This window comes from Rhineura floridana, chromosome 20, assembly GCF_030035675.1.
Source record: "Rhineura floridana isolate rRhiFlo1 chromosome 20, rRhiFlo1.hap2, whole genome shotgun sequence".
Lineage (NCBI taxonomy): Eukaryota > Metazoa > Chordata > Lepidosauria > Squamata > Rhineuridae > Rhineura > Rhineura floridana.
Window position 1 is genome coordinate 17,139,303 of NC_084499.1, and position 26,053 is coordinate 17,165,355.

Below are 26,053 nucleotides of genomic sequence, written 5' to 3' on the forward strand. Positions count from 1 at the left end.
TACAGAGGAAACCACACTGCAGAGTGGTTGCGACACCAGCAAGTATGTTTCCTGCTGGTGCTCCTGGGTGGGGAGAGGAAGCAGGCTTGCGGTGCAAGGGGATGGTGGCACAGCGATGGGAGCCCCGTGGATGTTATTGTCTAGGAAGCTTTGAAACGGCTAGCCTTTTGAGTGCCCGACAGAGAAATTCAATTCGATTTGTATTTCAAGACAAATCCATCAACATTTACACTGTTCCGAAACAGTATGAAAACCGAAACATAGCCATCCTTTGAAATTCGCACTTCTGTGAATTTTGCAGGGCAGTTTGCTGAGCAAACAATGTTTACAAAAATGCATATATTAGGGGGAAACATCCATAAAAGTGAAAATAAACCTACAAAAGTGCATTATATGATGAGAAATGGCTTACAAAAATGCGTACGTTAGTGAAAACTGCCTACAAAAATGTGTGTATTGGGAGAAAGTTGCATTAAAATGCTGAAGACTTTTCATTAGGTTTTTTTAAAAAAAAATATAGTGAACTGCGGCAGAAATGTGGAGAACTGAATTTAAGATTGAAAATGAGAAACTAGGTGAACCAAAATTGACAGATCTTTCCATCCCTAAAATGCCTGAACATTTGAGGGGATCCCTGACAAAGTGCCCCCCCTTCCTCATGCATGGGCTTACCTGGGCCCCATCTGCATTATAGACATTTAAAGCAGTATTATACCACTTTAAAAGTGTCATGGCTTCCCCCAGAGGATCCTGGGAAGGGTAATTTGTGAAGGCGGCGGAGAGCTGTTAGGAGACTCCAATGGTGAACCACCTCTGAATACTGCTTACCATGAAAACCCTATTCATAGGGTCACCAAAAGTTGGGATCGACTTGAAGGCAGTTCATTTCCATTTTTTCATTCATAGAGCTACAATTTCCAGAGTTCCCTGGGAATTGTCCTTCTGAGGGGGAAGAGGGGTCTCCTAACAAGTACTCTCCCTCAACTGTCAGCTGGTAGCAGCCATTCCATCAGGCTGCACTTAATGGGAGGGTGGGCTGGCAGAGCTCAATCCATCAGCTCTGCTGAAAGACCAGCTCCATCAGGCCGTACCACCTACTCCTGTGCTGTTCCCATCCCGCCTGGCCAATATAAGTACTGTTAAAGAACTGGTGTCTGACTTTGCTTTTTCCTCTTCCCTCCTTGTCCCTTTTTCCTTTTGTGTTGTGTCTTTTAGATGGTCTGCCTGCAAGCTGGGTCTGTCTTGTTTTTAACTGATGGTAGTAAGCCATTCTGGGTGCCTTTTGTGGGTACATATGCGCTGAACAAACAAACAACTCCAAATGGCTTCTTCCAAATCTCATGCTCCCACCGTATCTGTCCTGTCCTATCCTATGCATTCTCTATAGTTAGTTATTCTTTTTTTAAAAAAAAAAACCTTACCCCTCTCTAAATTTTTTTTTAAAAATACACATACTATAACCAGACAGGTGATTCTTTTTTTAAAAAATTTATTTTTTAAAAAAGCAAAAGTTTTTATATTTGTAATACCTTTTTTGTTGTTTTTAAGTGTCCAAGTTTGGTACATTTCTCACCCCCCAAATATTTTCACAGTATTTTTGCAAAGACCAAGCAACATTTCTTATTGCTGCAACTCAAAGCCAGGCACAACGTTGCAGGGGGAAGGGGCTAGGGCAACCCTCCCTCTTTTCCTCCCTCCTTACAGGTGCGACAGGCCACCTCCCTTTTTTCATAGCCAAGACCTTCTCCAAGACTGTCTCCTTTGGTCTTGTTTTGGGTGTGAACTGGAACTGTTCAAACTGGTGCATTTGTTTGAACAGCTGACAGTCCCCAATCAAAAGGCTTCGGTCACAGTAGAGTAGTGCGAGAGAGAGAGAGAGATGGGTGTTATTTTGGGTACGCGTATGGATGAGGCCTGTCTCCTAGTACATTACCCTGGCTGGGAGGGTTGAAGATGGAGTGGATCCTCTTTCAGTCACTCTTCGCATCTGTTTTCACTTAGGTGTTCTGACTCTGATCCTTATTAACGCCTCGCAACACCAGCTCAACACTGCAAAGCGCTAAGAGGCGGTTGCAGAGAGGTGATGGTTTGCGTCACTAAGTTCTCTGTGGGCTGCATACGTCCCATACATTTAAAGCACAGTCTGCCATGCAAAGGATCTTGGGAGCTGTCATTTACCCCCTCTCAGACAATTCCCAGCACTCTTTCAAACCTACAGATCTCAGGATGCTTTGGGTGCAAATAATGTGCTCTGAATGTGTGGTGTGCATGGAGCCATGGGCCTCTGGATGTTGCTGGACCATAACTCACATCATCCCTGATCCTTAGCTATGCTGGCTGGGGCTGATGGGAATATAGAGTCTAACAACATCCTTGTTTTAATTGAGCATCAGAAGAGCCTGACTGCTGGATCATGACAAAGGCCCATCTAGTCTAGCATCCTGCTCTTCCAGTGGTTCACCAGATACCCCAGTGGGAAGCCCACGAGCACGACCTGAGCGCAACAGTTACTCGCCACAATGTGGGTTAACAGAAGCAACCATTCTGCTCTTTAGCAAACTACAGATTTTGTGTATGTGAGGGGGAGAGGCATGAAGGATTCAATCTCTCTGCAAACGTCTGTCTAACCCCATCCGTACCTCTCTGACAAACACAGGAAAAGTATCCACCATGCCAGATGCTGCAATGCAATTCTTGGTTATTTCACATGTACCCAAATACACAAGCCTATGGCCATATTACCCTGAACACCCTCGATCTCGCCTGATCTCGGAAGCTAAGCAGGGTCAGGCCTGGTTAGCACTTGGATGGGAGACCGCCTCGGAATACCGGGTGCCATAGGCTTAGAGGAAGGCAATAGTGAACCACCTCTGAATACATCTTACCATGAATACCCTATGAATAACACCACCTCCTCCTTCTTGGCGGTGCCGATAATGATTGTTATTTAATTTTTGTAAATTGTATTGCTTTTATTGTATTTTTATACCTGTGTTTATTTTTCTTTGTAAGCTGCCTTGAGGGCCTTTGGTGGAAAGGCGGGGTATAAATAAAATTTAATAATAATAATAATATTTCTAAAAAAAGATTCATAGGGTCGCCATAAGTCATAATCGACTTGAAGGCATGTAACAACAAAATGTTTTGAGAGTGCAAACTGCATTGAAATGTGCATTTTGAGATAATACCCCTGTGTTGTTTGGGGGGGGTGCTTATAATTTTAAACAATGGCACGAGATCAGGCACAGATGTCAGTATATGCGGTGCTGGTCACCAGGGATAGACATTGCCTTTCTTGGCGAGTCTTAAGATCTGCCTAAGTTTAGTGTTCTGAAAGCGGGCTCTGGGAGTAGTGACAGAGAACCAACATACTGGGAATAGTCACATCAGCTTCATCTCTCGCTTTCTGGCTTGCCAAAAGCCGTTGGTTGGTTACTGCAGAGGAGCCAGACGGTTGACTACATGGGAGGATAAGGCTCTCAGTGGCTACTAGCAACAATGGCTCTGCTCTGCTGCTGTAGTCAGAGGCAGGATGCTTCCAAACACCAGTTGCTGGAAACTGCAGGAGGGGAGAGTGCCCTCTGCGCTCCGGCTGTGCTTGCGGCCTTCCCACCCACGGGCATCTGGTTGACCCCTGTGAGAACAGGAGGCTGGACTCGGCGGGCCGATGGCCTGACCCAGCAGGGCTCATCTTAGCCCTGACAGCTGAGAATGGAACCTCCACACCCAGAGGCAGTCTATCATTGAATGCCATTTGTTGGGGAACAACAGTGGGAGAGTGCTGTTGTGCTCCTTGCGGGCTTCCCACTGGGACACCTGGTCGGCCACTGTGAGGCTGCACCAGATGGGCTGCTGGCCTGATCCAGCAGGGCTTCTAAGGAAAGAGCATCTGGGCCACCTGTTCTTAGCATGAATCTCGAGCGCTTCTTTCAGCAACCCACCCCTGCATCTCACATGCTCCTCTCGTCTCTCCATCCCCAACTTTCCGCTGTCTGGGCCCCGATCTTTCATAGGTTCCCTTGATCTCAAGGGCCCAGCTCACTCTGCAGCTGTCCATCATCGGGGAAATGCGTCCCTTTTGGTGCTTCAGCCAGTCGGTAACCCCCATCAATGCCGACACCTGTCATTTCCAGATGCCACCCTTTTTGTGTTGGATCAAGCCTGCCCTTGACAGTTTTCTTCCCCCCTCCTTAAAGCAGCAGTGTTGGGAAAACAGCTGAATAGGAACCTTAAGGGGGAGTCTGTTTTCTTTCCAATTTTTCTTAACAGATCAAACAGAATAGAATGACTGGGAAGCCACTTTGAGAGAAGGCTAAGGGCCAGCTTCCTCTCCAAACGTTATGGAAAGAGCCGTAGCTCAGTGGTGGAGCCTGTGTAAATTAGCTGTTCAGAACCATGAGGACTGGAATCTTACTTTATATTTAGGGAGAGAGCCTTAGTTCAGTGGTAGAGCATCGGCTCCGCCTGCAGAACGCCCCAGATTCCATCCCTGGCATCTCCAGGGATGACTGGGAAAGATCCTCCTGCGTGAAATCCCCGAGAGCTGCTGCCAGTCAGTGTAGACAATACTGACGTAGATGGGCCCAATGGTCTGGACTCTGCTGAAAGGTAGTTTCCTATGCAGCTGTGTTCCACCTGGTGCTTCCTAACATTCTCCATCAATTTCTTGGGAAGGCTACCCGGTGTCGTGACTCTGGAGTCATATTCACCTTCGAGGGATGAGGGCGAGGACTCTGGCGAGGCCAGTTTCAGAAGCACTTCCACCACATGAGCAATGGGGTGCCTGTGCCCTGCCCTGAGGAGGCAGCGCTGCCATCCTCAGGCTCGAACTCGCATCTTGGAGGCCACGGTGAGACCAGAGCTTCTCTGACTCTGTTGGAATAGGAGACTGATGGCGCGGGATGGGGCCCTTTAACTGAAGAGGCTCCTCCCAGCGAGGGCGGGGCTAGCCAGAGGGATGCAGCAGCTGCTACTATATAAGGCTTAGTCTCCGTTCGCTGCTTGCTGAAGCAACATCAGAGCTCTCCTCAGTGCCTGAGCCTATTTTAAAGCACTCTTTATGATGCTTTTTAACAGTCATGGCTTCCCCCAAAGAATCCTGGGAAACTGTAGTTTGTTAAGGATGTAGCTCCATGAGGAAGTCTCCTTCCAACTTCATCCAAGGTGGACGGGAACCTTTGCCTGAGATCGGCATTCCCCTCGCAACCCTCTCAGGATTCTTGGTCAAACTGTTCTGTGTGTTTTGCGAACAATTGTAAGGTTTTCTGTGCAGGGACAGCAGCTCGAGTGACTTGTGGATCCTGAATAGTATCCTGTATGCTCATTTGGTGCCGTATCACTCTGACCTTCAAAAGTAGCAGCTAATTTCATTGGCTTGATTACAGATCATACAGAAGCTGGGATTTGGCTGACTGAGGACAAGCTTTTGGACTGACTGGCTTTTTTAAAAACAAAAACACAGTTGGTAGGAATCGTCGGATGGATTGAGTCACTTCTCCCTCCCCACTGCACTCAGCTACAGCCTCTGATGTGTCGAACTGAATTTGCAGTTTTTCAGGACAAGGGGCCGGATCTCACACAAGTTTTTATATGTGTCTATGGATAGGTGTTGAACATGGCAGATTCAAACAGCAGTTGTTAACACCCGCTTCTAATTGCCATCAAGAAAAGTACTTCAATTCTGTCTTGTTTTGGGGGGGGGGGATGGCTTCAATTGGAAGTAAATCACTCCTGTTTTACCCCTGTATTGAGGAGTGAGGGTGGTGGGAACTATCCCAAATCCCCCTGAGTTGAGTTACGGAAGGACGTTTGTCTTTTCAAAATGAGTCAATAGCCAAATATTTCTTCCGGAGAAGCCAAAACCAGGTAAACTCTTACTTGTGAGCTGTTCGCATCATCTCTTTCTACCCCTGCAGAGTGGATGAGTGACTGCAGGCTTTTCCGACACTGATTTAAAACCAACTTACTCTCCGTCAAGTGCGAATCCTATTGCACCAGCAGCAGGGGCCGATCCAGCGACAGCAACAAGCAAGTGGCAATCTGCCAGTGCAAAACGCGTTGCTACTAGATAACCATGAATTTCAAGAAAATGGAAGAGGGTGCAGTTTAGCATTTTGCAAGTTGAGCTGAAAAAGTGGCCACCTCCCCTGCCCCCCTTTTAAAGTTTAAACTAAACCCCTTGGTGAACAAAGGGCCCTACAGCTTCCTGTTTGCAGGTTTGGCCCATTCTGTTACTTCCTGCTGAATGCAGTTAGATAACAGTGGCTCTTAAGTGCCCAGTACTGTCAGTTTCTGTTCCTATTTACAGGGAGAGTTATTTTCTTACCATTTTTATGTGGAAATATAGTACTGCCTATTTTGCTCTACGTAAATAAAAAAAGGGGGGGAAGAGAGATAATGATACTTTAAAGCCTCTCTGCTCATGGAAACTGACAACTGGACAATGATGATAATCTTTGGGCAATTGAGACTTGCTTATCACTAATCCCTCTGCTGCACTGAACAGGAAGCAATAAAATGGGCTGAACCTGCAAAAAGGAAGTTTTTAATTCAAGGAACAGGAGCCCTGTAAAGCCTAAAAAACAATTATCTCAAATTACCAACAACAAAAAGTCACCACAAATCAGATCTGAAAAAGATAAACACAGAGGGTTGTATTCAGTCAAGTTCTACTCAGAGTAGACCCACTGTAATGAATGGACTTAAGCTATTCATGCCCATTGTCTTCAGTGGGTCTAGTCTGAGTAGCACAAGCATTAGATACAACCCCCCCAAAAAACACTGGAATGCAACAATTTGTAAGCTGACATTTGGATTTTCTGTACAAATTGGGTAAACATAGGATGGCAATTCCGGGGGGAGAGGGAGGCCAATGTGGAAGCAAGCAGGGTCTCTGCATTGCTAACAGCTGCAAACAGGCAGAAGTTAAACAGGTGCAGTTTCCTTCACTACATCTCCATCCTGAGATGAGCGGTACCAGTGTAGTTTCAGTCTGTTTTAAAAGCGGGGGGGGGGGCAGCCTTCTCCAGCAACTAAAACCTGACAATTCCTTTTCATTCCAGAGCAAAACATCCTCCTCTCTAATATCCAGTAAGAAAAAGTGCTTCCTTTCTTTTCCCCTCCCTGCTTTTTTGAAAAAAATGCAGCTTAAGGCAAAGGTTTGGCAATGCAAAGTGACGTCTACATAAGGCCGCATGACTTGGGTTTGCAATTTTTTCCGAAACAAAACGAACAAAAAAAAATCCACCCACCCATCATTATTGTCTACCGTCATCCAGGAAAAAAATAAAATAAATAAAAATCATCCACTCTCCCTCCCAACCAATAAATGAATTTTCTTGCTTCCTCCCCGCAATTCGAAATCAGATTTCCCATATATATTTTTTAAAAAAGTTTGCTTTCTCTCTCAGGTGATCCAAGCTAAGTTGATGAGATGGAACTTGAAACAACAGAAAAGTTAACTTTTTTTCGAAAAAAGCTGGAAATCGAGTGCATGTATGTTCTCTTCTTTGCTCCTTTAGAAGTCCAAGGCTGTCTGATGACAAACCTCTTCCTCCCCACCCCCCATACGTCCCTTCCTCGCCATACTCTCGGGAGGGAGTCCTTCCTTTTCAGCTTGTGTAGCACAGTGAAACCCGTTCCGACAGGAAAAGGTAGAATGGTTGCATTGTTATCCTTATTATTATTTTTTCTTTTCTGCCAAATGAGTTTTAAAAAGTGCATCTCTGGTTTTGCTTAAATATATGTTTTCTTAAATATGAAGTGGTTTTCCCCCCTTCCCCTTCCTCTGCCACCCCCCACGCCTCTCAATCCATCCCGCGTGGCTGGAACGCTAGGGGAAGGAGTATCATTACCGATGCTTTGGAGGTATCACCACGAGAGGGTGCCCTCCCTTCGGGCGCCACATGAGTACCTGGGCGTCGTTGGCGTTGGGCTTCACCAGAGCGCTAGGGGGTATTGGCTCATTCTTGCTTAGGACGTGCGGCTGCTCCTGGGCTGAGGGCTCCTTCAGCTTGGCCCGGTGCCCCAAAGGTTTGTTGGGGGTCACCGCAATGCCTAGCTTCATCCGCCACTTGATTGTCTGCAGGATGACCATCTCACCGGTGGCTGTGTTGGTCGCCACCAGCCAAGTCGTGAAACTCTGGTCCCGGTGGATGCCCGTCAGCTTGGCCACGTTGCTGTCGCTCACGGGGACAGCCCAGGTGACGCTGGGGTAGAAGTTGTCGTTCATGCTGACGCTGAACTTTGCTTCTTTCTTGGTGGGGCCCACGATGGTGCAGGTTTCTGTGGTGTTCCCGTACCAGGGGTAATTGACACCGTCAGAGTCGCTGATCGCTTGGATCTTGCCCTCAAGGAGGTCTGGGAGTTCCCAGCTTGACCTGTGTTCAAGAGGGAAGGAATCTTTAAGGTGAATTGCTTTCTCCCCACCCACAGACAAAAGCCGCATGACGGGCATTCCATTCTACAGGGCTGCAACAGTTTGTCAATCGATGTTTTGAACTAACGGAATTAAAACCATCTAGACGAGTGTTTCTCTACCAGGGGGACATATGAAGATCTTGAGTGCTGATTAGGGATGGGGGGAGGGAGAAAGTCCTGGCACAGCTAATTTGCCGTTGCATTGTCTTCAGAAAACGTCCTCTGGCATTTGACCTGGTGCTGTCTGGAGCAGCCCACTGAACAGGCTGAAGCTCATCAGTCTAGTCCGGTGCTTTTTTCTGTTCTCTTTTTTGCAAGGGGGGGGGGAGAATGAGCGCGCAACATGAGAGTGGTATAGGAAAACCGGAGCGAAGGCGTAAAAAAGCAGATGGTACAAGGCTGACAGGAAACTTGCACACACACACACACACACAGGGCCCTCACTAGCTTTGCATGTGGCTAACGCTGGCATTCACAAGCAATTAAATCCGCCTACAAATTTCAGCGGGAGGATGGAACGGGGCTTCATTGCCCTTTTTATGGCTGACAAGGACACCCACTCGGCAGACACTCTCCATCCACACCCCTTGCCAGCTGCTGTCCTTGACTCAACCTCACCTGAAGGCGGTTGTGGCTCAGTGGTAGAGCACAAGGTCTCAGGTGCTGTCCCCCAACGGCATCTGCAGACAGGGCTGGGAAACGTCTCAGAGAGCTGCTGCCAGTCAGTGTAGAGAACACTGAGCTGGATGGTTCAGTGGTCTCTGATTCAGTAGAAGGCAGCTTCCTGTTTTAGGGCAGGTGCAAAGAACCTCTGGCTCTCCAGATGTTGCTGAACTGCAACGCCCATCAGCCCCGGCCGCCTTGGCCCAAAGGCCAGGGATGATGATGATGATGATAAAATTTCTAATAATGGGAATTGCAGTTCACCAACACCTGGAGGGCCAAAGGTTCCTCCCACCTGTTTAGGTGAAGGGCTGTAGCTCAGTGGTAGAGCATTTCCGTTGCATGCAGAAAGCCCCAGGTTCAATCTCCAGGCATTGCAGGGAAATATTCCTTGCCTGAAATCCTGGAGAGCTGCTGCCGGTCAGTGCAACCAATACTGGATGCACCAGTGATCTGACTCAGTACAAGGAAGCCTTCCATGTCCCTATGGCCTAACCCCTTTTCAACTGGCTGTTACCATTCACCAGTGGCTACTCCTTGGAAGAGGGGGCCGTAGTTCAGTGGCAAAGAACACCGACTTTGCACGCAAAAAGACCCAGAGGTTCACTCCATCCTTTCCATCTCCAGTAAAAAGGTGCAGGCAGCTGGATCCCCCCCCCCCGGCCCAACTCTCTCTGAGAACTGCTGCCAGTCAGTGCAGGTCAACCCTCCCTAAACTGGTGCTCTCTAGATGTTGCGGGACTACAACTCCTATCATCCCTGACCATTAGGCGTGCAAAAGGGATTTAATAATAACAACAGTAAACCTATTTTCCAGGCTTTTGAAATCCTAGGCTAACTATAATCCTAATTTTTCTTTCCAGGTACCGAGTGTATTTTTCAGGGCTTTTGTACAATTTGAACATAAGTGGCAGCCGGTCTCCTGCTGCAGGCTGGACGTCAGGGTAGAGCTGCAGGTAAAGCCGCCTCACTTGTGGTTTTTAAAATACCTTGCCTGCAGGCAGAGCCGGGGGCAGGCTTTCTTAACCTCATACCCTGAAGCTGAACGCTGGAAGGCTCACAACAGGCAAAAGAAAGTCTGCCTTCCCGTAGTCCTTCTACGGCATTCGCTCCCACCGGAGGCAGGGATGGCCACCAACCATGCATGCAATTTTCCTGGGGTTGAATAAGGGGAAGTCAGACACTGAAAGGAGGAAGCAGGCGACTTTCTCACATACAAAAAAGAGAAATTATTCCTGTGCATTTTGCCTTGTATCTTGGGTTCTAGAAATGCTAGAAACTTGCTTGTTTTTAAGTGAAAGTTAGGGATCTCGGGGTTGTGGTTCGCTTTGGGAGGGGACTGCCCCCCCCAATTATGTCCCATGTTTATATCCCACTTTCCCCCAAGAAGGTCAAGGTGGCAATATGCGGTTTTTCTCCCCACACTTTTCAGCAGTGGCATCCTGGTTTTAAAGCAGCCTTCCAATAGAGCCTGACTTGGCCCCATATAAAAAGCCATGGGAAGGAGCATCGCTCAGGGGTAGAGCATCTGCTTTCCATGCTGAAGGTCGCAGGTTCAATTCCCAGCATCTCCTGGTAGCAATGTCCCATGCCTGAGAGCCACTGCCAATCAGTGTAGACAATACTAGGTAAACCAAGGCAGTTTATGACCTTTTTGACACTGGGTGAAAATGCCCCTCTGTCCTTCTAAACTACTTGTATTTGTCAAGGCCTCAGTTTTTAAATCTACATTTTTAAATGTTGGGGTGTGGTGAGCTTTGTTTTGACTGTATTTCTGTAAAAAACCCCACAAACCTACCACTATTGATTTTAAGCCACTCACAGTACTTTATGTTATGAGGCAGTATGGAAATACGGGGGGGGGGATCTTCACAACTTCCTTGCGAGGTAGAGTTCGGCTGAGAGAGTGTCACTGGCCCAAGGGTTTGATCAGGGCACAAATCTCGCATTCCAGTCACACGTGTAGTCAAACCATCGCCTATACCTACCTGTTTATTTGTTATTTTACATACTAAGCATATTTTGGGCCAACTTTCATCCTTATGGATACTAGGGTGGTAAACAAGAGGCATAAAAAAAAACCTTAAACCATTCTAAAAACATAGTGCCATAAAACAGATATTGATTGTCCCTCACAAACCACTTTGAAGCCGATTAAAAACAAGCTGGGCCGACTAAACAAGACCCCATGTGCACTATACTACGTATCGTATCACTTTAAACAGTCATGGCTTCCCCCCAAAAATAAATTCCTGAGAACTGTAGTTTGTGAAGGGTGCTGAGAGTTGTTAGGAGACCCCAATTCCCCTCCCAGTGCTACAATTCCCAGAGTGGTTTAACAGTCATTCCAACTTCCCAGGGAATTCTGGGAATTGTAACTCCATGAGGGGAAGAAGGGTCTCCTAACAGCCCTCAGCGCCCTTCAAAAACTACATTTCCCAGGATTCTTGGGGAAAGCCATGCCTGTTTAAAGTGGAATAATAATGTATGGTATGAATGTGTCCATCTTCCCTACCCCCTTATAAGAACAGCCCGGCTGCTGGACCAGGCCAAAGGGGACCCATCTAGTCCAGCATCCTGTTCTCACAGTGGCCAACCAGATACCTCAAAGGGACACCCGCAAGGCGCACAACAGCATTCTCCAACTGTTGTTCCCCAACAAACAGCATTCAGAGATAGATTGCCTCTGGGTGTGGAGGTTCCATTCTCTGCTCTCAGGGCTAAGAAGAGCCCTTCTGGATCAGGCCAAAGGCCCACCCAGTCCAGCGTCCTCACAGCGGCCAACCAGAGGCCCCATGGGAAACCCAGAAGTATGGCCTGAGTGGTTTAAGTTTGTAACGTAGAGAAGCCCACCCAGGGAGATGAAGGGCTGGTTGACACCACAAAGGCGGCATGCCAAGATGTGGGTTGCGGTGGTGCACTGAATCATCGGGGCTGCTTTCCTAGTGATGGCACATCCACCCCCTGGTGCAAAACAGGAAGCAACTGACAGAGCTGGGGTAGCATAGCAGCCGATGGAGCAAGGGCTGCCTGATTCCCTCATTTGTTCAGGTTTCGCTTCTGCCATCAACTCAGTCCGGTGACATTATACAAATCTCTCTCTCTCTCTCTCTCTCTCTCTCTCTCTGTCAGTCTCAGCCTCTTGCCTGCAATATGGAGCTGAAGGAGGCCAGCCTACCTTACAGGGTGGTTGTATGTGTTTCTGAGCTAATACTTTCCAAAGCATTTTGAACTCTCTCAGATAAATCACGGGTGGCTTACTTGTGGCCCTGTACGTATTACTGTGCCTCTGAATGCCAGTTGCTGGAACTCACAAGCAGGGAGACCGCCGTGGCGTTCAAGTCCTGCTTGCGGGCTTTCCGTTAAGGCATCTGGTTGGCCGCTGTGAGAAGCAGATGCTGGACTAGAGGGGGCCCCTTTGGCCTCATCCACAGCCAGACTCTTCCTATGTTATGTTAACTCTGCTGGAAAATGTAAGCTGAAATGTTCGCTTATTCGCCCTGTGTACAAAACAGAAATCAATCCAGCGAATACGACTGGTGTTCGCTGTTGTTGGTACTTCCAGGCCACAAATGTTACATAAATGATTACATCCTCCCCAACATTTGCGTTTCTTTTGCACTGAAATGAATGGGATGGAGAATGTAATGATAACGTAATGTATGGAATGAACAACGTAAATTACACAAGTTACATAACTTCACCACAACAGCCAGCCAGTCGAATCACGTCAATTTTAGCGGAAGACAAAATGCAGCTGAATGGAAACAGTGCTGCATGCGACAAATACCAGGCAGAAGGAAAGCGATGCCTTCTGACATCCCCAGCAGGACCACCAATCATTTCTCTCTGATCCCCCCCACTATTCCCCACTGTGGACCATGTGGACTGCCCTGTACATCTCCCCAGCTGGTCCGCTGCCCTATGAAGGATGCTGTTCCATCCCTGGTGTTGAAGTAAGGTTCAACTCCCAGTCCAGTTGGCCTCTGTGCATGGAAAAGGGAGTGGAGGGCGCCATTTTGTCCTTTGCCTCAGGCAAGAAACTGGCTTGGGCCGGCCCTGTCTAGAGCAACAGAGGCCTCTGTTGTGGTGGCTCTCCCTTCTGACACCTGTTGATTGAAACGTCTCTTTCGCCTCTTGCCATCAGCAATGCCTCTGCACCTACCCTGAGCTATTTCAGGCAGCCCTCCTCTTTGGCTTCCTGTCTTTATGGAGAAGTCGGGGGAAGAAACCGCATGCCTCTTAAGCCCACATGATCAAAACCTAATTTCTGAAGCAATCTTGCTCCTCCTGACTCAGAGGTGTGGGAGCCTCAGGGCCAGGGCCCAAATGCGCCCCTCCAAGGCTCTCTATGGTCACATCCACAGCATGCATTTGAGAACATAAGAAGAGTCCATCTGGACCAGGCCAGTGGCCCATCTAGGCCAGTGGCCCATCTAGGCCAGCATCCTGTTCTCACAGTGGCCAACCAGGTGCCCCAATGGGACACCCGCAAGCAGGACCTGAGAGTGCAACAGCAACTCTCTCCTCCTGTGGTTTCCAGGAACTGGTGTTCAAGAGCATGCTGCCTCCAAGGAAAAACATAGCCTTCGTGGCTAGTAGCCATTGCTGGCCTTCTCCTCCATGAATTTGCCTAATCCTCTTTTCAAGCCATCCAAGTTGGTGGCCATCTCTGCCTCCTGTGGGAGAGATCCCATAGTTTAACCATGCGCTGCGTGAAGAAGCACTTTCTTTTGTCTGTCCTGAATCTTTCAGCATTCGCCTTCAATGGATGTCCACGAGTTCTAGGATTATGAGAGAGGGAGAAAAACTTTTCTCCAGGCCGTGCATAATTTTATACGCCTCTATCGTGTCACCTCTTGCTCGCTTTTTCTCTGAACTAGAAAGCCCCAAATGTTGTAACCTTTCATCACTGGCGAGTTGTTCCATCCCTTTGATCATTTTAGTTAGTTCCCAGCACTCTTAATAAACTACAGTTCCCAGGATTCTTTTGGGGGGGAGAAAGCCATGACTGTTAAAAGTGGTATCACTGTGCTTTAAATGCATGGTGTGGATGTGACTCGGCACTTGGGACTCTCCCCATTTGACACCCTCTTCCCAGCTGCATTCCCTCTCCCTAGGTAAGGGACACCCCCCCCCGCTGTTCTAACTATGGCCCCATCTCCACTATACATTTAAAGCAATCTTATACCACTTGAAACAGTCGCGGCTGCTTCCCCCAAAGAATCCTGGGAAGTGTAGTTTGTGAAGGGTGCTGAGAGTTGTTCGGAGCAGAGCTTGGAAAAGTTAATTTTTTGAACTACAACTCCCATCAGCCCCAGCCAGCATGGCTACTGGATTGGGCTGATGGGAGTTGTAGTTCAAAAAAGTAACTTTCCCAAGCTCTGGTTCGGAGACCCCAATTCCCCTTGTTGAGCTAGTTCCCAGAGTGGTTTAACCATCAATACTTCTTCCCAAGGAACTCTGGGAATCGCTGCTCTGTCAAGGGAATATAAGGGGTCTCCTAACAGCTCTCAGCACCTTTAACAAACTACACTTCCCAATATTCTTTTGGGGAAGGCACGACTGTGTAAACGAGTGCTTTAAATGTATGGTGAGGATGGGGCCTATATCTCCCTCTCCTCCTGGGACTGGCCGTATCTTCTGAGGCCTATTTCGCACTTAGCAAATGACAGCTCACAGGATTCTTTAGGGGAAGCAGCCATGATTGCTTAAAGTGGTTTAAGACTGTATCGTGCGGATGGGGCCTGTATCTCCAAGGGTTACCACTTCCCATTGGGCCAGCCCCCCCTTTAATACTCAAAAGGAGCTGCCCTTATTAAATCAGGGAACAACTTTTTTTAAAAAAAAGGTATTAATTTTTATTATAAGCACCTCTCAATAGGTCCAGTGGAGGATGGCAGAAGAGGCTTCTAAAGGTTCCCTCAGGAGGAGAGGCCTCTTCTAAGAGGGCGCCTGTGGTGAGATACTAACTCACCATTTTTTAAAAACATGGAAGAATCCATTCATCTTTCTTTATTATGGTCAATGGCCAGCATAGAAAGCATTTAAAATTAGCATAAAACGTATTGTCCAAATATGTAAAATAAAATAGAATAAGATAACATACAATAAAATAAAATATAGGTATTTGCATAGAAATATTACAGAGATCTTCTTCACATCACAAACTCCCAAAGGCAGGATTAGAGGGTGGCTGAAATTATTTCTTGGCAAATTTTGCATGCTGCAGCACAAAATTTAGCTACCCAGAAGTACAGGGTTTATTATTCATTTATGTATTTATTGTATTTATATACCACCCCATAGCCGAAGCTCTCTGTTGTAGTCAATGCAGTTCTACTCAGAGCAGACCCGTCTCTAAGTTAGCCGTGCCCATGTTGAAAATAACTTAATTTTGGGGAAGGGTCACCTAACTCAATGGTCAAGTTACACGCTTTGCACATAAAAGATTCCAGGTTCAAATTATGGCCTCTCCCATTTAAAAGGATCAGGTAGCTTATGATGGGAAGTGCCTCTGTCTGTAACCCTGGGTGGCTGCTGTCAGTCAGAGTAAGTACAGGGCCAGATGGGCCAATTATTATTATTATTATTATTATTATTGCTTCCTATCAAGGATCTCAAAGCACTGGGTTCTATCTAACTGAGCTCTGCTCAGGGTAAACCCATTAAAATTAATGGGCCTAAGTTGGTCATGCCTATTGATTTCAATGGGTGAGTAGGACCAACAGTGTGTAACCCCACACTTCAGGCAGATCCACATCATACATTTAAAGCATACAACTTGCCGCAAAGAATCCTGGGAACGGTGGTTTTCTCCTCACACAGCTACAAATTATCAGCACCCTTAACAAACGACCGTTCCTGTGATTCTTTGAGGGAAGTCATGTCCATTAAATGTGCGTCGGATGTGCTTTAAAATGTATGGTGTGGACCTGCCCTTGTTTTTCCATTCAAAATGATTGCTTTCGTCATAGTTGGATATAATTGATGATTTAATCAATGAACGTGATTCAGCAACACATGTTTCTTTTGTTTGGGTTTTAGCCAATATTTCCAGAGATAGGCCATGCTGACCCAGACTGACACCAACTCCCAGCATCCCCAGATAGGGTTGGCGGAAGACTCCTATATGAAACCCTGGAGCGCCTCTTTGCCTGTCGGTGTAGACCAAACAGAATAATACATATGAGGGTAAGTAAAAAAAGGGGGGAAAGGATGCCTTTGTCACCCCAAGGGCCGCATTCAATTCTGGGGGCCACATGCAGGTGGTGGGTGGAGCCAGTGTGAAAAATGGGTGGAGCAATGGATGTAAATTTTACCTTTGTACAGGAAGGTAGTTTCTACACACACACACCTCTCTGTTCTCCATCCAGGCAAACAAGAAACAGTATCAGAATTACCTCCCAGGCAGACCAAAACACTCAAGGAGGGTACATAGAGGAGACAGAAGCATCTGACAATTTCGCTCCTTTCAGTTTCTCATTTTTCCCATCTTAAATTGGGTTCTTCATATTTCTGCAGCAATTTGTGAATTGTTTAAAAAAAGAAATCCTCAAGAAAATTCTTCAGCATTTTAATGCAGATTTCTCCTTCTAAACACATTTTGCATGCAGTTTTGACTAATGTACACATTTTTTGCAATTTCTCCCAATACAATGCATTTTTGTATACAATTTTGCTAATAACAAGCCTTTTAAGTAGCCTTGTCCCAATCTGCATCTGTGTTGGAATTGCTTTTTTAAGATGCTTGTTTTTTTAAAGGCTGTTTTAAGATATTTTGTTTTAATAGTTTTTAAAGATGCTTTTACGATGCTTTAGAGTGCTTTTAGTGTTTTTGTTTGCCACCCGGGTCTTTCCCTCTAGTGGGAAGGGCGGGATAGAAATTTAATAAATAAATAAATAAATAAATAAATAAATAATATATTTTCTTCTAAGCACATTTCCTCTTAATATATGCATTTTTGTAATACTGGAGAACTGCATCGCAAAATTCGGGTAAGTGCAAAGGATGGCTAGATTTTGGTTCTGATGCTGTTACGCAAAATGCAAATTTGAGAAATTTGTTTATAATGTGAACTAAATCTAATTTCTCCCCCATCCCTAGCACAAAGCAAGTTGAGTAAGGGGCGTGGCCTGGAGAGAGTTTCAAGGGCCAGATGGGGCGTCCTAGATGGCTGAATGTGGCCCCCGGGCCTGAGGTCTCCAACCCCTGGGCTAAAGGGAATTTTTTCTTTTAAATGAAGAGGCAAACAAGGTCTTGCTGTATTTGAAGTTTGGGAAATAATAATGAACGAATATTAATAATAGTCTGTGGCGGCCCCGTGGTTGTAGAACTTCCTGCCCCAAAGAGATACAATTCCACTTCCTGCTACCATTTCAGCAGGCTCTAAAAATGCTTTCATTTGTGACTATAAATAAAGCCAGTGGTTAGAGTGTTGGACTGGGAGACCAGGGTTCAAATCCCACACTTGGCCACGAAGCACACTGGGTGACTTTGGGCCAGTCACCGGCTCTCTCAGCCTAACCTACCTTGAAGGGTTGTTGTGAAGTTAAAATGGGGAGGAGTGTGTACACCACCTTGAGCTCCTTGGAGGGAAGGCGGGATAAAAGTGTAATGATAAAAAATAACAAGATACATACTAAAAAGTAGTGAGGGTGTGTGAAAGGTAGGGAGCGTTCTTCTTGGGATGGTGTGAAACATTCTGCCATCATCATTTGCGTATTGCTTGATAATTCTATATGGCTTTAAATTGTTTTCCTAAGTTCTCAGCTGCCGCTGGAGGAGAATGTATTTTGAACGGCAGCATATTAATTTAATTAATGTGTGGAGTGCCTCAAAAACCAAGTTGCTTTACAGCAAGAGTAAGAAACCTTTCTCAGACCGAGGGCCAAATTCTGTTGTGGGCAACCCTCTTGGTTGGTGGGGAGCACATGCCGGTGGTGGGCGGAGCCAGAGGCAAAAGTGGGTGGAGCAACAGGCAAGATCCTGATCTTTCTACAATAGGCTACAGTAAACCCACTCAAAACTCAGTGTTACATGTGCACATTTAACACACCCACATATATATTCACCCAGGCAAGCAAGCGACATTATCACAATTCAAGAACACATTCTAGTCGGGCAAAAACACTCAAGGAGTGTGCAGACCAGGATCTGGAGAGGGGGCATGGCCTAGGGAGAGGCTGGTATGGCCACATTTGGCCTCACGGCCTGAGGTTAGCCTTTACTTTAACATTTAGTAGGCTGGGCAAGGGGGTCTACCACGTGGTCTAGAACGTGGTCTACCACCTCAGGAGTTGCTTGTCTCCTGGGCACAATGAGATTCCTATGCTGCAGATACGCCTCTCTTTTGAGGAAGGGGGGAGCATGAATACAGACCCATACATGGAAATTTGAAAACCTAACGGAGAGTAGGACAGGCTACGAGTCTATGCAGGAAGAGGCCCCTAGCCACTTCCTCAGCTGATTCCTTGTGCGACGACTGATAAGGAAACACCCCCTACCCCACAAGGAAAGGGCCTCCTTTCCTGCGCTGAAAGACCCAGACTTTTCCTTGAGCAGCAAAGCCAATGAGATGGCAATTATGAAGGGGCGAATCTGTCCATTCTGGTTTCTTTCAGGTTCTCGGTTTTCCAGTCTCTTCAGTGGAAATCAGTTCATAGTTCCACATCAGTGGGTGATTTATTTATTTTTTTAAAAAAGGGCTCATGAAAATTCATCAGCATTTTAGTGCAAATTTCTCTGAATGTACACATTTTTCTACACAACTCTGCCTAATATACCCGTTTTTGCAAACCATTTCCCCCTAATATAATGAATGCATTTTGGTATGTTACTTTTACAAATATATGCATTTCTGTGCACACTTTACCCTGCTATAGATGCATTTTTGTACCCATGCCTTGGCTGGAGAATTCATTGCAAAATCCGATGACGTTGGAATCTCGGAGGTTGGCTGTGTTTCAGTTCGCTCATTGTTCGGGAAGTGCAAATTAGGTAAGTTCACCTTTAAATGCAAACTGAATCAAATTTCCCCCTCATCCCTACGAGCAATGCAGGAGGCCAACTTTCCCCAGTCACAACCCCTAATGTCACAGTGGGGTGTTGCAGCAGCTATGACAGGAGAGGCTGAAATCAGCGCACTTAAATTGTGCCTACTTGGCTAATATGTACCAACAAGTGAAGTCTGCAACAAAATGTTGCAGTGCAGAGTGGTCCTGTTCAGGATTCCAGCCATCAATGCCCTTTCCCAGAATACTCCATTCTATTCTCTTTTCCTCCCCCAACAGATACTCTTGTGACCACTGATCATTCCCGGTCCTAACTGGGTTGTTTGGAAGGGAGTGCACCCCCATTAGGATTTTTTTCCATAAAGACTTATGCAAAACCTGAGGTTCCCCCAAGAGGACCAATACCTTCCTCTTGTTTCCCAGCATACCTAATTTTGGCTATCCTCTTGTCAGCACTCAACAGCAGAGTTTGCTATTAAAAGGACTGATATCAATACAGAAGCCGGCTCCCAACATTCCACCCCATTCCCTCCCACCCCAAATTCCATGACACCCCAGCATGACTAAAAAACAGAACTGACATGGATTAGAATCGGCTTCATCCTTAATGCAAAAGGGGAAACCACATTCAACCCCCCACCCTGCCCCAGTGACATCCCCCGAGTGCACCCCATAGCTTTTGCTTACAAAAGTGGGATGCTGAGAGGCGGAATGTGTTGGAAGGGGCTGTCACTCAGTGGAAGTAAAGTACACGCTTGGCATGCAGACAGTCCCAGATATGATTAGTTTCCAGGCTCAGTTCATCAAGTGCTGGTTTTGACCTATAAAGCCTTATATGGCTCAGAACCCAAATACCTCAAGGAGTGCCTCTTCCCATATGAACAAGCCCAGACACTACATTAGACATCTGAGGCCCTTCTTCTTGTGCCCCCTCCGAGGAAGGTGTGGAGAGTGGCCACACGAGAACAGGCCTTCTCAACAGTGCCCCCCCTTTTGGTAATGCTCTCCCCAGGGAAGCATGCCTGGCACCATCATTATCTATCTTTAGGTGCCGGGCAAAAACATTTTCTTCTCCCAGGCCTTCAGCTCTTAATTTTGGCTGCTTTTTGGAGGGCTTGATATTGTAGCCTCTGTTAAGAGGTGGGCTGTTCTGCCACCTTTTATGTTTATGTACTCTTTTTTACTTTTGTTGTTGTTTTAGTTTTTTTAAATTTGGTTTTAATCTTTTGATTGATCGTAAGTTGCTTTGGGTTCACTTTTGTGAAGAAAAGCGAGGAATGAATTGAATCAGTAATAATAATTTCCAGTTAAAGGAATCCAGTAGCAGGTGACAGGAAAAGACCTCCCATGGAGAGTCAGAATAGACAAATTGTCTGTGACCTGGCCTTAAGGCAGGTTCCAACGGAGGAAACTAAGGCACTGGACTTGGGGACACAATGATAATGAGGGCCAAATCCAGCCCTACAAGAGTGGGTGGCAATGACAGAAGTATCTTATAGGAGCTTGCACCCCTTCGATGAATCCTTGAAATATATAAGCCCTCCCCGACACACCCACAGATCACTCCCTAAGCACCATAATGATAGGCCCTTCCCTAGTTAATCTAACATAGACAACGGTATAACTCACATTCCGTGTTCCCCGTAGTGGTTGTAGAACTCCATGTGACTACAGGCCTGGATCCAGCCCACGATCCAGGTCTCTTTCTTGGGAAGAGGAGGCACCAACACCTGAGCGCATGCCCGGAAGTGCGGGGTCCGGTATCTCAGAACCACACTGGAGGACTCGTCAATGTTGGTGGGGACGGGGTCAATCGAGGCCTTCACTTCAATGACAGTGATACTTTCCCGAAACCCTTTTGATTTGCAGCTAATGCTCTGAATGCAGCCCATGGCCCACAGTACCAGCACAATTCCCAAAATGCGCCAGCAATCCTCTTCATCTGTTATCTCAAAACCGATATCCATAGGATAGAAGATTCATCGTTGGAAAAGTTACGCTGTGGCTTTTTTATAGATATAAATTTAATTTGGATCCCTGTATTTGCTGGAATAACAGATTTAGCGGCACTTACTTTGTAAGTGGTCCTTTTGCGTACGTAAAACTCCGTGCAATGGCAGGCAAAAGTCTGTTAAATATTCTTTTGGATAAGGGGGCAAAACTGTGTATAAAACAGACGTGGAGTTCGGCAAATAATTATATCTTGGTTTTGTTCGGTTTCTTGAAGGAATCCTCTCCAGCCCTTTCTTCAAAATGCAGTCCGTTATTTACTCTTGCAACGCAAGCTGGCCTTGTATTCCCTTTTTATAGATTTCTTTGGATTTTCCAAAAAAAATCCTTTTAAAGCAGGAAGCTGACAGTCTACATGAATAATAAATCCATCCCTTTTCGCCTCTCCTCGCATGGAGTTTTCACTTCCCTTCCTGACTTCAAGTCATTCAAAACTTCCCCTTGGTAAAAACAAAAAAGGATTTAAAAACACACGCACAAAACAGAAAAAGAATAAAAGTACCAAATTATAAGTTTTAACGAAGGCACACTTTTACTCTCCCTCACTCCCCCCCCCCCAGGGCTTTTTTTAAATGAGAAAAACATCTCCCAATTAAAAAAAAACCTCAATAAATAATAATTCACAGAGTTTTGCCACCTGTCATATTTGCCGTGTTTTGCATTTAAAAAGGAAAAAAATCTAGGAGAGGAGGAGAAGAAAGGAGAGATGATGCGACCACTGGGTTTCTCTTCCAGGTTAAGGGAAAACTTTAAGCTAAACAAGGGAAGAAGCCTTAAAGATTAAAACAACAGATTTACCGTGGCAGTCTTTTGAGGGCCAGAACCTGGTCCTGTCAGATTTATGACCTCATGAACCTGACAAAATGGACTCTTGGTCATGGCACCAGCGCAATCCTATGCATGTCTACTGGAAAGCAAGTCCCATTGACTTCCACAGGGCTTACTTCTGAGCAGACAGGGTTCGGATTGCGCTATAAATGCATTAACACTTCTGGGAGTCTTCATTTTTTGTGCCGCAGGAAATGAACCCATTTCTTGCTTTTAAACAAAACAAAACAAAACAATCTAAGCTGCAAGGGCCACCGAGTCCTTAGGCTGGTGGTAAGAAATGGGGTTAAATGGGTGCTCAGCTCTGGGGGCTCTTCCCTTCTTACTTTAATAAGCCTACCCTTCCCTCCTCTCAGAATCCAGAGTTCCTATCCGCAGGGCCAGGAAGCAAAAGTAATTAATTATAATAAATTGAAATAATAAATAATTAAAACCACACGCCTGGCCAAGGCAGCAGGTTCTAAAATCTCTTTTCTTGGGGGCGCACGCACACACTTTCTTTCTCTCTCCAGCACCTGGCTCAGTTATTCCTTTGATTTCTAAATATAAAACATAAGGGTCCGATTCAGCAGCCAAATATTTTTTTAAAAAAGTGGGGGGGAGTTTAATAGATTTCAAGAACCACGTGCTTCAATCTCCCCCTTCCTGAACTCAACGGGAGGAGATAAAAAAAAAAAGGCGGCTAGCTTGTGCCCAAGACACAGATAGGTAAGTAGAGTCTGGGAAGGAGAGGAAGGCAGGGCAGGGCAGACACTTCTTTTTTAAAGCTTCTTTTAAAAAACCACCCGCGCGATGCCCTTACTTTTTTAAAAGCCCCAAGAGGGGGAAGGAAAGAAGAGTCTCTTTTTTAATTAAAAAAAAGGACCAAAAGTTGCCTAAAGTTTTCTGTCCCGACGCAGAAGCTGCTCCGGCGCTAGCGGCGGCGGCTGCTTCGGTGCCCGCTCCCCGCAGCTTTCTCAGAGAAGCTCCCACCCGGCGGCGGCCCCGTCCAAGGCCGGTTGCGCATCAATCGCGCCTTCAGTGACCCAACCGCGGACCTCACAATCGCCGCCCGTGACATCTCCGGGGACACCCACCTGAGCGATGCGCAGCGGCGGCCTGCCGGAGGGGGGGGAACCCCCTGCTAAGCCGGCCATGCACGGGCTTCCCTGCCCTCCTCCTCCAACCGCGATCTCTTCGATCCCCCCCCCGCCTCTCTCTCTGCAATGTTGCAGCGGATGATCACGCTGCTCTCGCCGCCGCTCGCCTCTCCTCTTCCTCCTCCTCGCCTCGCCCGCAGCCGTCCTTAGCTCTTCGCTGCAGCTTTGCGCCTTCCTCTTCCTCCGCCACCTTTCCACCCCTCCTCCTTGGAAGCCGGCGCCGCCGCCGCCGCCGCCGCCAGTCACCCGAAAGGGATCCTTTTGCCAGCCATGCCCGGCCGCGGCCAAGGAGAGACAGAGAGCCCCTCTCGCCCCAAGGCGAAGGCAGGCGCGGAAAGGAGGCGAGCCGCCACGGCGGCGCAAACTGGACGCTGCGGGGAGGGGTGGGGGGTCCTGGGAATGCCTAAAAAGCGCCCTCGCCTCCGTTTGGCATCCCCAGCCGGCCTTTTTTAAATTTATGGATTTCGGAGAGCCCTTTTCTCTCCCCTGCGCCCCCCCTCGTCTAACAGATCATTGGAACTGCATGCGGAGAGATTTCGGTTTATTGGAAGGAGAGTTAATTTGTTGGATGCCTTTATTTCATTTTTTTAAAATATCCCAACGCAGCGATAATGAGCCTTCCACGAGGCTAGATGGGGTGCTTGTCTGTGTTGTGCGGGTGTGTATGAGAGAGATGCCTTTTATTTATTTCCTTTTTTAAAAAAATATCCCAACGCAGCTGTAACGAGCCAAAACAGAAAATCCTCCAAATGTCATTCACAAATCCCTCCAAACTGCAGCTGCAGAAGCCTCGCCCTTTCCCCCTCTCGCAAAAAATAAAACAAAAATACAATAATAATATGTGAGAGTGTTTTTTCCTTTTGCAAGTAATTGGCCTGCACACCCATGGATGTCACGGAAGCAACTTGACGCGCCGGTGCATTAAAAAATAAATGCATGATAACACGGTTTGGGTGGTGCGTGTGTGTGCAAACACGCGTGCGGGGGTCTTGCTGGTTTGCTTGGCATTTTTGCGCAAAACCATCTCTCTCCACCCCCCACCCCGCCCGCTCTGCGCCTTGCGTCTTTTGGCGACGGATGGGCGCCCGGCGCGCTAGGCAGGCGCTTGCAAGAATCCCGAGCCGCGCGCTCATCTCCCTTCCGCAGAAGCAGTGGCAGTGGCGGCCGTGAGGCTCTGCTCCATCGGTCGCCCCTGCCGCTTGCTCGGTGACTTCTGTCTCTACGTGTGCAGACGGTCCGTGAGGTCCGGCGCGGCTCCGCGGGAATTAAACAGGCAGGCGCCCAGCCCGCCTTTCGATTGCTGCTGCTGCAATAACACCCGGCGACTGCAGAAGCGGGTCAAACTTTGCAAAAAGTCTCGCTGGTCGGTAGCGGCGGCGGCATCCTCCTCGTGTTCCCGAGGCGTCCTCCGCTTTCCCGCCCCCCTGCAATTCCGCTCCCCTTTTGCAAAGCCGGCTCTGCATGCGCACGCACATGCGCCCCGGCCTGCCAGCCCAGCGCCTCTCTGCTTGGCTCTGACGCGGAGGACAGAGTCCCAGGGAAGAAGCCCTGGCCAGGAGCGAAACGGTCTCTCCGCCTCGACCTTCCCTTCTCCTGCACGACTCTCCCCTAACTGCAGCTGTTTCAGACCTTCAAGGCACTTCCTTCCAACGCGCTCAGGAATGCTGGGTATTGTAGTTTTGGTTCTGTTATTTCCCAAAATAAACCCTACTCTATTATTATTATTATTATTATTATTATTATTATTATTATTATTATTATGCAAACAGGGATGAATATGCTTAAGGGAATATGTTAAGGGCGTGCGTGGCTGCTGGATCAGGGCGGTGGCTCCATCTAGTCCTCCATCCTGTTCTCACAGTGGCCAAGCAGATGCCCCAATGGGAAGCCCGCATTGGGCCTAACCTAGTTTGCAGTGTTGTTGGAAGGATAAAATGGGGAAAGGGGAGAACGAGGTCTGTATGTCCAATTCCTCCTTGGAAGAAAGGTGGAATATGGAGGAGAGCTTTGCGCATACCATAGGACTGCGAAAAAGACAAATAATCGGGTGTTAGAACAAATTAAACCAGAACTATCATTAGAAGCTAAAAGGATGAAACTGACGTTATCATACTTTGGACACATAATGAGAAGACATGATTAATTAGAAAAGATAATAATGCTGGGAAAAACAGAAGGGAGTAGAAAAAGAGGAAGGCCAAACAAGAGATGGATTGATTCCATAAAAAACCGCAGACCTGAACTTACAAGATCTGAACATGGTGGTTCATGACAGATGCTATTGGAGGTCACTGATTCATAGGGTAGCCGTAAGTCGTAATCGACTTGAAGACACATAACAAGTGTTGGGAAAGGTGCACAGAGTGGTCAGAGCAGCAGGAGCAAACTCCTGTAAGAGGACAGGTTACAGCATTTGGGATTTCTAGCTTGGGGTGGGTGGGTTGCAAATTAGGTAGGTTTGCATTGAAATGTGGTCCGAACAAAAAAAAACCCTTTCCCCATCCCTACTCAGAATCCAGCTCTTCAAAATAGCACAGGATGCTGAGGTTCAGCTGAGGAGTTCTGGAATCTCTAAGATAAGGAAGTGTGGGGAACAGAGACCAGCTCAAGATACCAGGCCCCGCCTGCATTAAATGTTTAAAGCCGTATTATACTGTTTTAAACTGGCATGACGTATTCTCCTGAGTCCTGGGAACTGTAGTTTGTGAAAGGTGCTGAGAGTTGTTAGGAGAGCCCTATTCTCTTCTCAGAGCTGCCGTCCCCAGAGTGGTTTTAATCACCAATCTCTCTTTCCCAGAGGACTTTGGGAACTGTAGCTCTGTGAGAGGAACAGGGGTCTCTGAACAGCTCTCAGCACCTTTCACAAACTACAGTTCCCAGGATTCTTTTTTTGGGGGGTGGGGAGAAGGCATGCTTTAAATCGGATGGGGTGCAAGATGCTGCCCATCCCATGGGAAAGAGCCATAGCTCATTGGTAGAGC

General features: G+C 47.1%; 2 protein-coding genes and 1 pseudogene across 5 annotated transcripts in view; 2 read left to right on the top strand and 1 right to left on the bottom strand.

Moving 5' to 3' along the window:
* Positions 1-1,469: 1,469 nt before the first annotated feature.
* Positions 1,470-24,691, bottom strand: FAM78A (family with sequence similarity 78 member A). 2 transcript variants are annotated; one of them, XM_061604421.1, is made up of 3 exons: positions 23,010-24,691; positions 20,725-21,545; positions 1,470-8,378 (listed from the first exon to the last, which is right to left on the bottom strand). In XM_061604421.1, the coding sequence occupies exons 2-3, from the start codon at positions 21,060-21,062 to the stop codon at positions 7,850-7,852; spliced, it is 867 nt and encodes a 288-aa protein (XP_061460405.1). In that variant the 5' UTR covers positions 21,063-21,545; positions 23,010-24,691; the 3' UTR covers positions 1,470-7,849. The 2 variants fall into 2 exon arrangements, with proteins under 2 accessions (XP_061460405.1, XP_061460406.1); XM_061604422.1 differs by lacking the exon at positions 23,010-24,691 and adding an exon at positions 21,904-22,996.
* Positions 2,726-2,844, top strand: LOC133374065 (5S ribosomal RNA; annotated as a pseudogene).
* The window catches only part of PLPP7 (phospholipid phosphatase 7 (inactive)), a 38,561-nt gene continuing 19,914 nt past the window's right edge, over positions 7,407-26,053 (top strand). The window contains exons 1-4 of one of the 3 annotated variants that reach the window (XM_061604424.1): positions 7,407-7,652; positions 9,945-10,037; positions 16,129-16,275; positions 18,967-19,081. The gene's annotated coding sequence lies outside the window, so the exon portion shown is untranslated. Of the gene's footprint in view, positions 7,653-8,293; positions 8,408-9,944; positions 10,038-16,128; positions 16,276-18,966; positions 19,082-24,096; positions 24,741-26,053 lie in introns of those variants that run through there. The other 2 variants (XM_061604425.1, XM_061604423.1) reach the window with 2 other exon arrangements.

Bases quoted from the DNA above. Each gene is read 5' to 3' on its own strand.
- FAM78A (XM_061604421.1), bottom strand. From the start codon at position 21,062: ATGGATATCGGTTTTGAGATAACAGATGAAGAGGATTGCTGGCGCATT. The intron at 8,379-20,724 runs GTGAGTTATACC...TCTTGAACACAG, and splicing joins CACTACGGGGAACACGGAAT to GTCAAGCTGGGAACTCCCAG.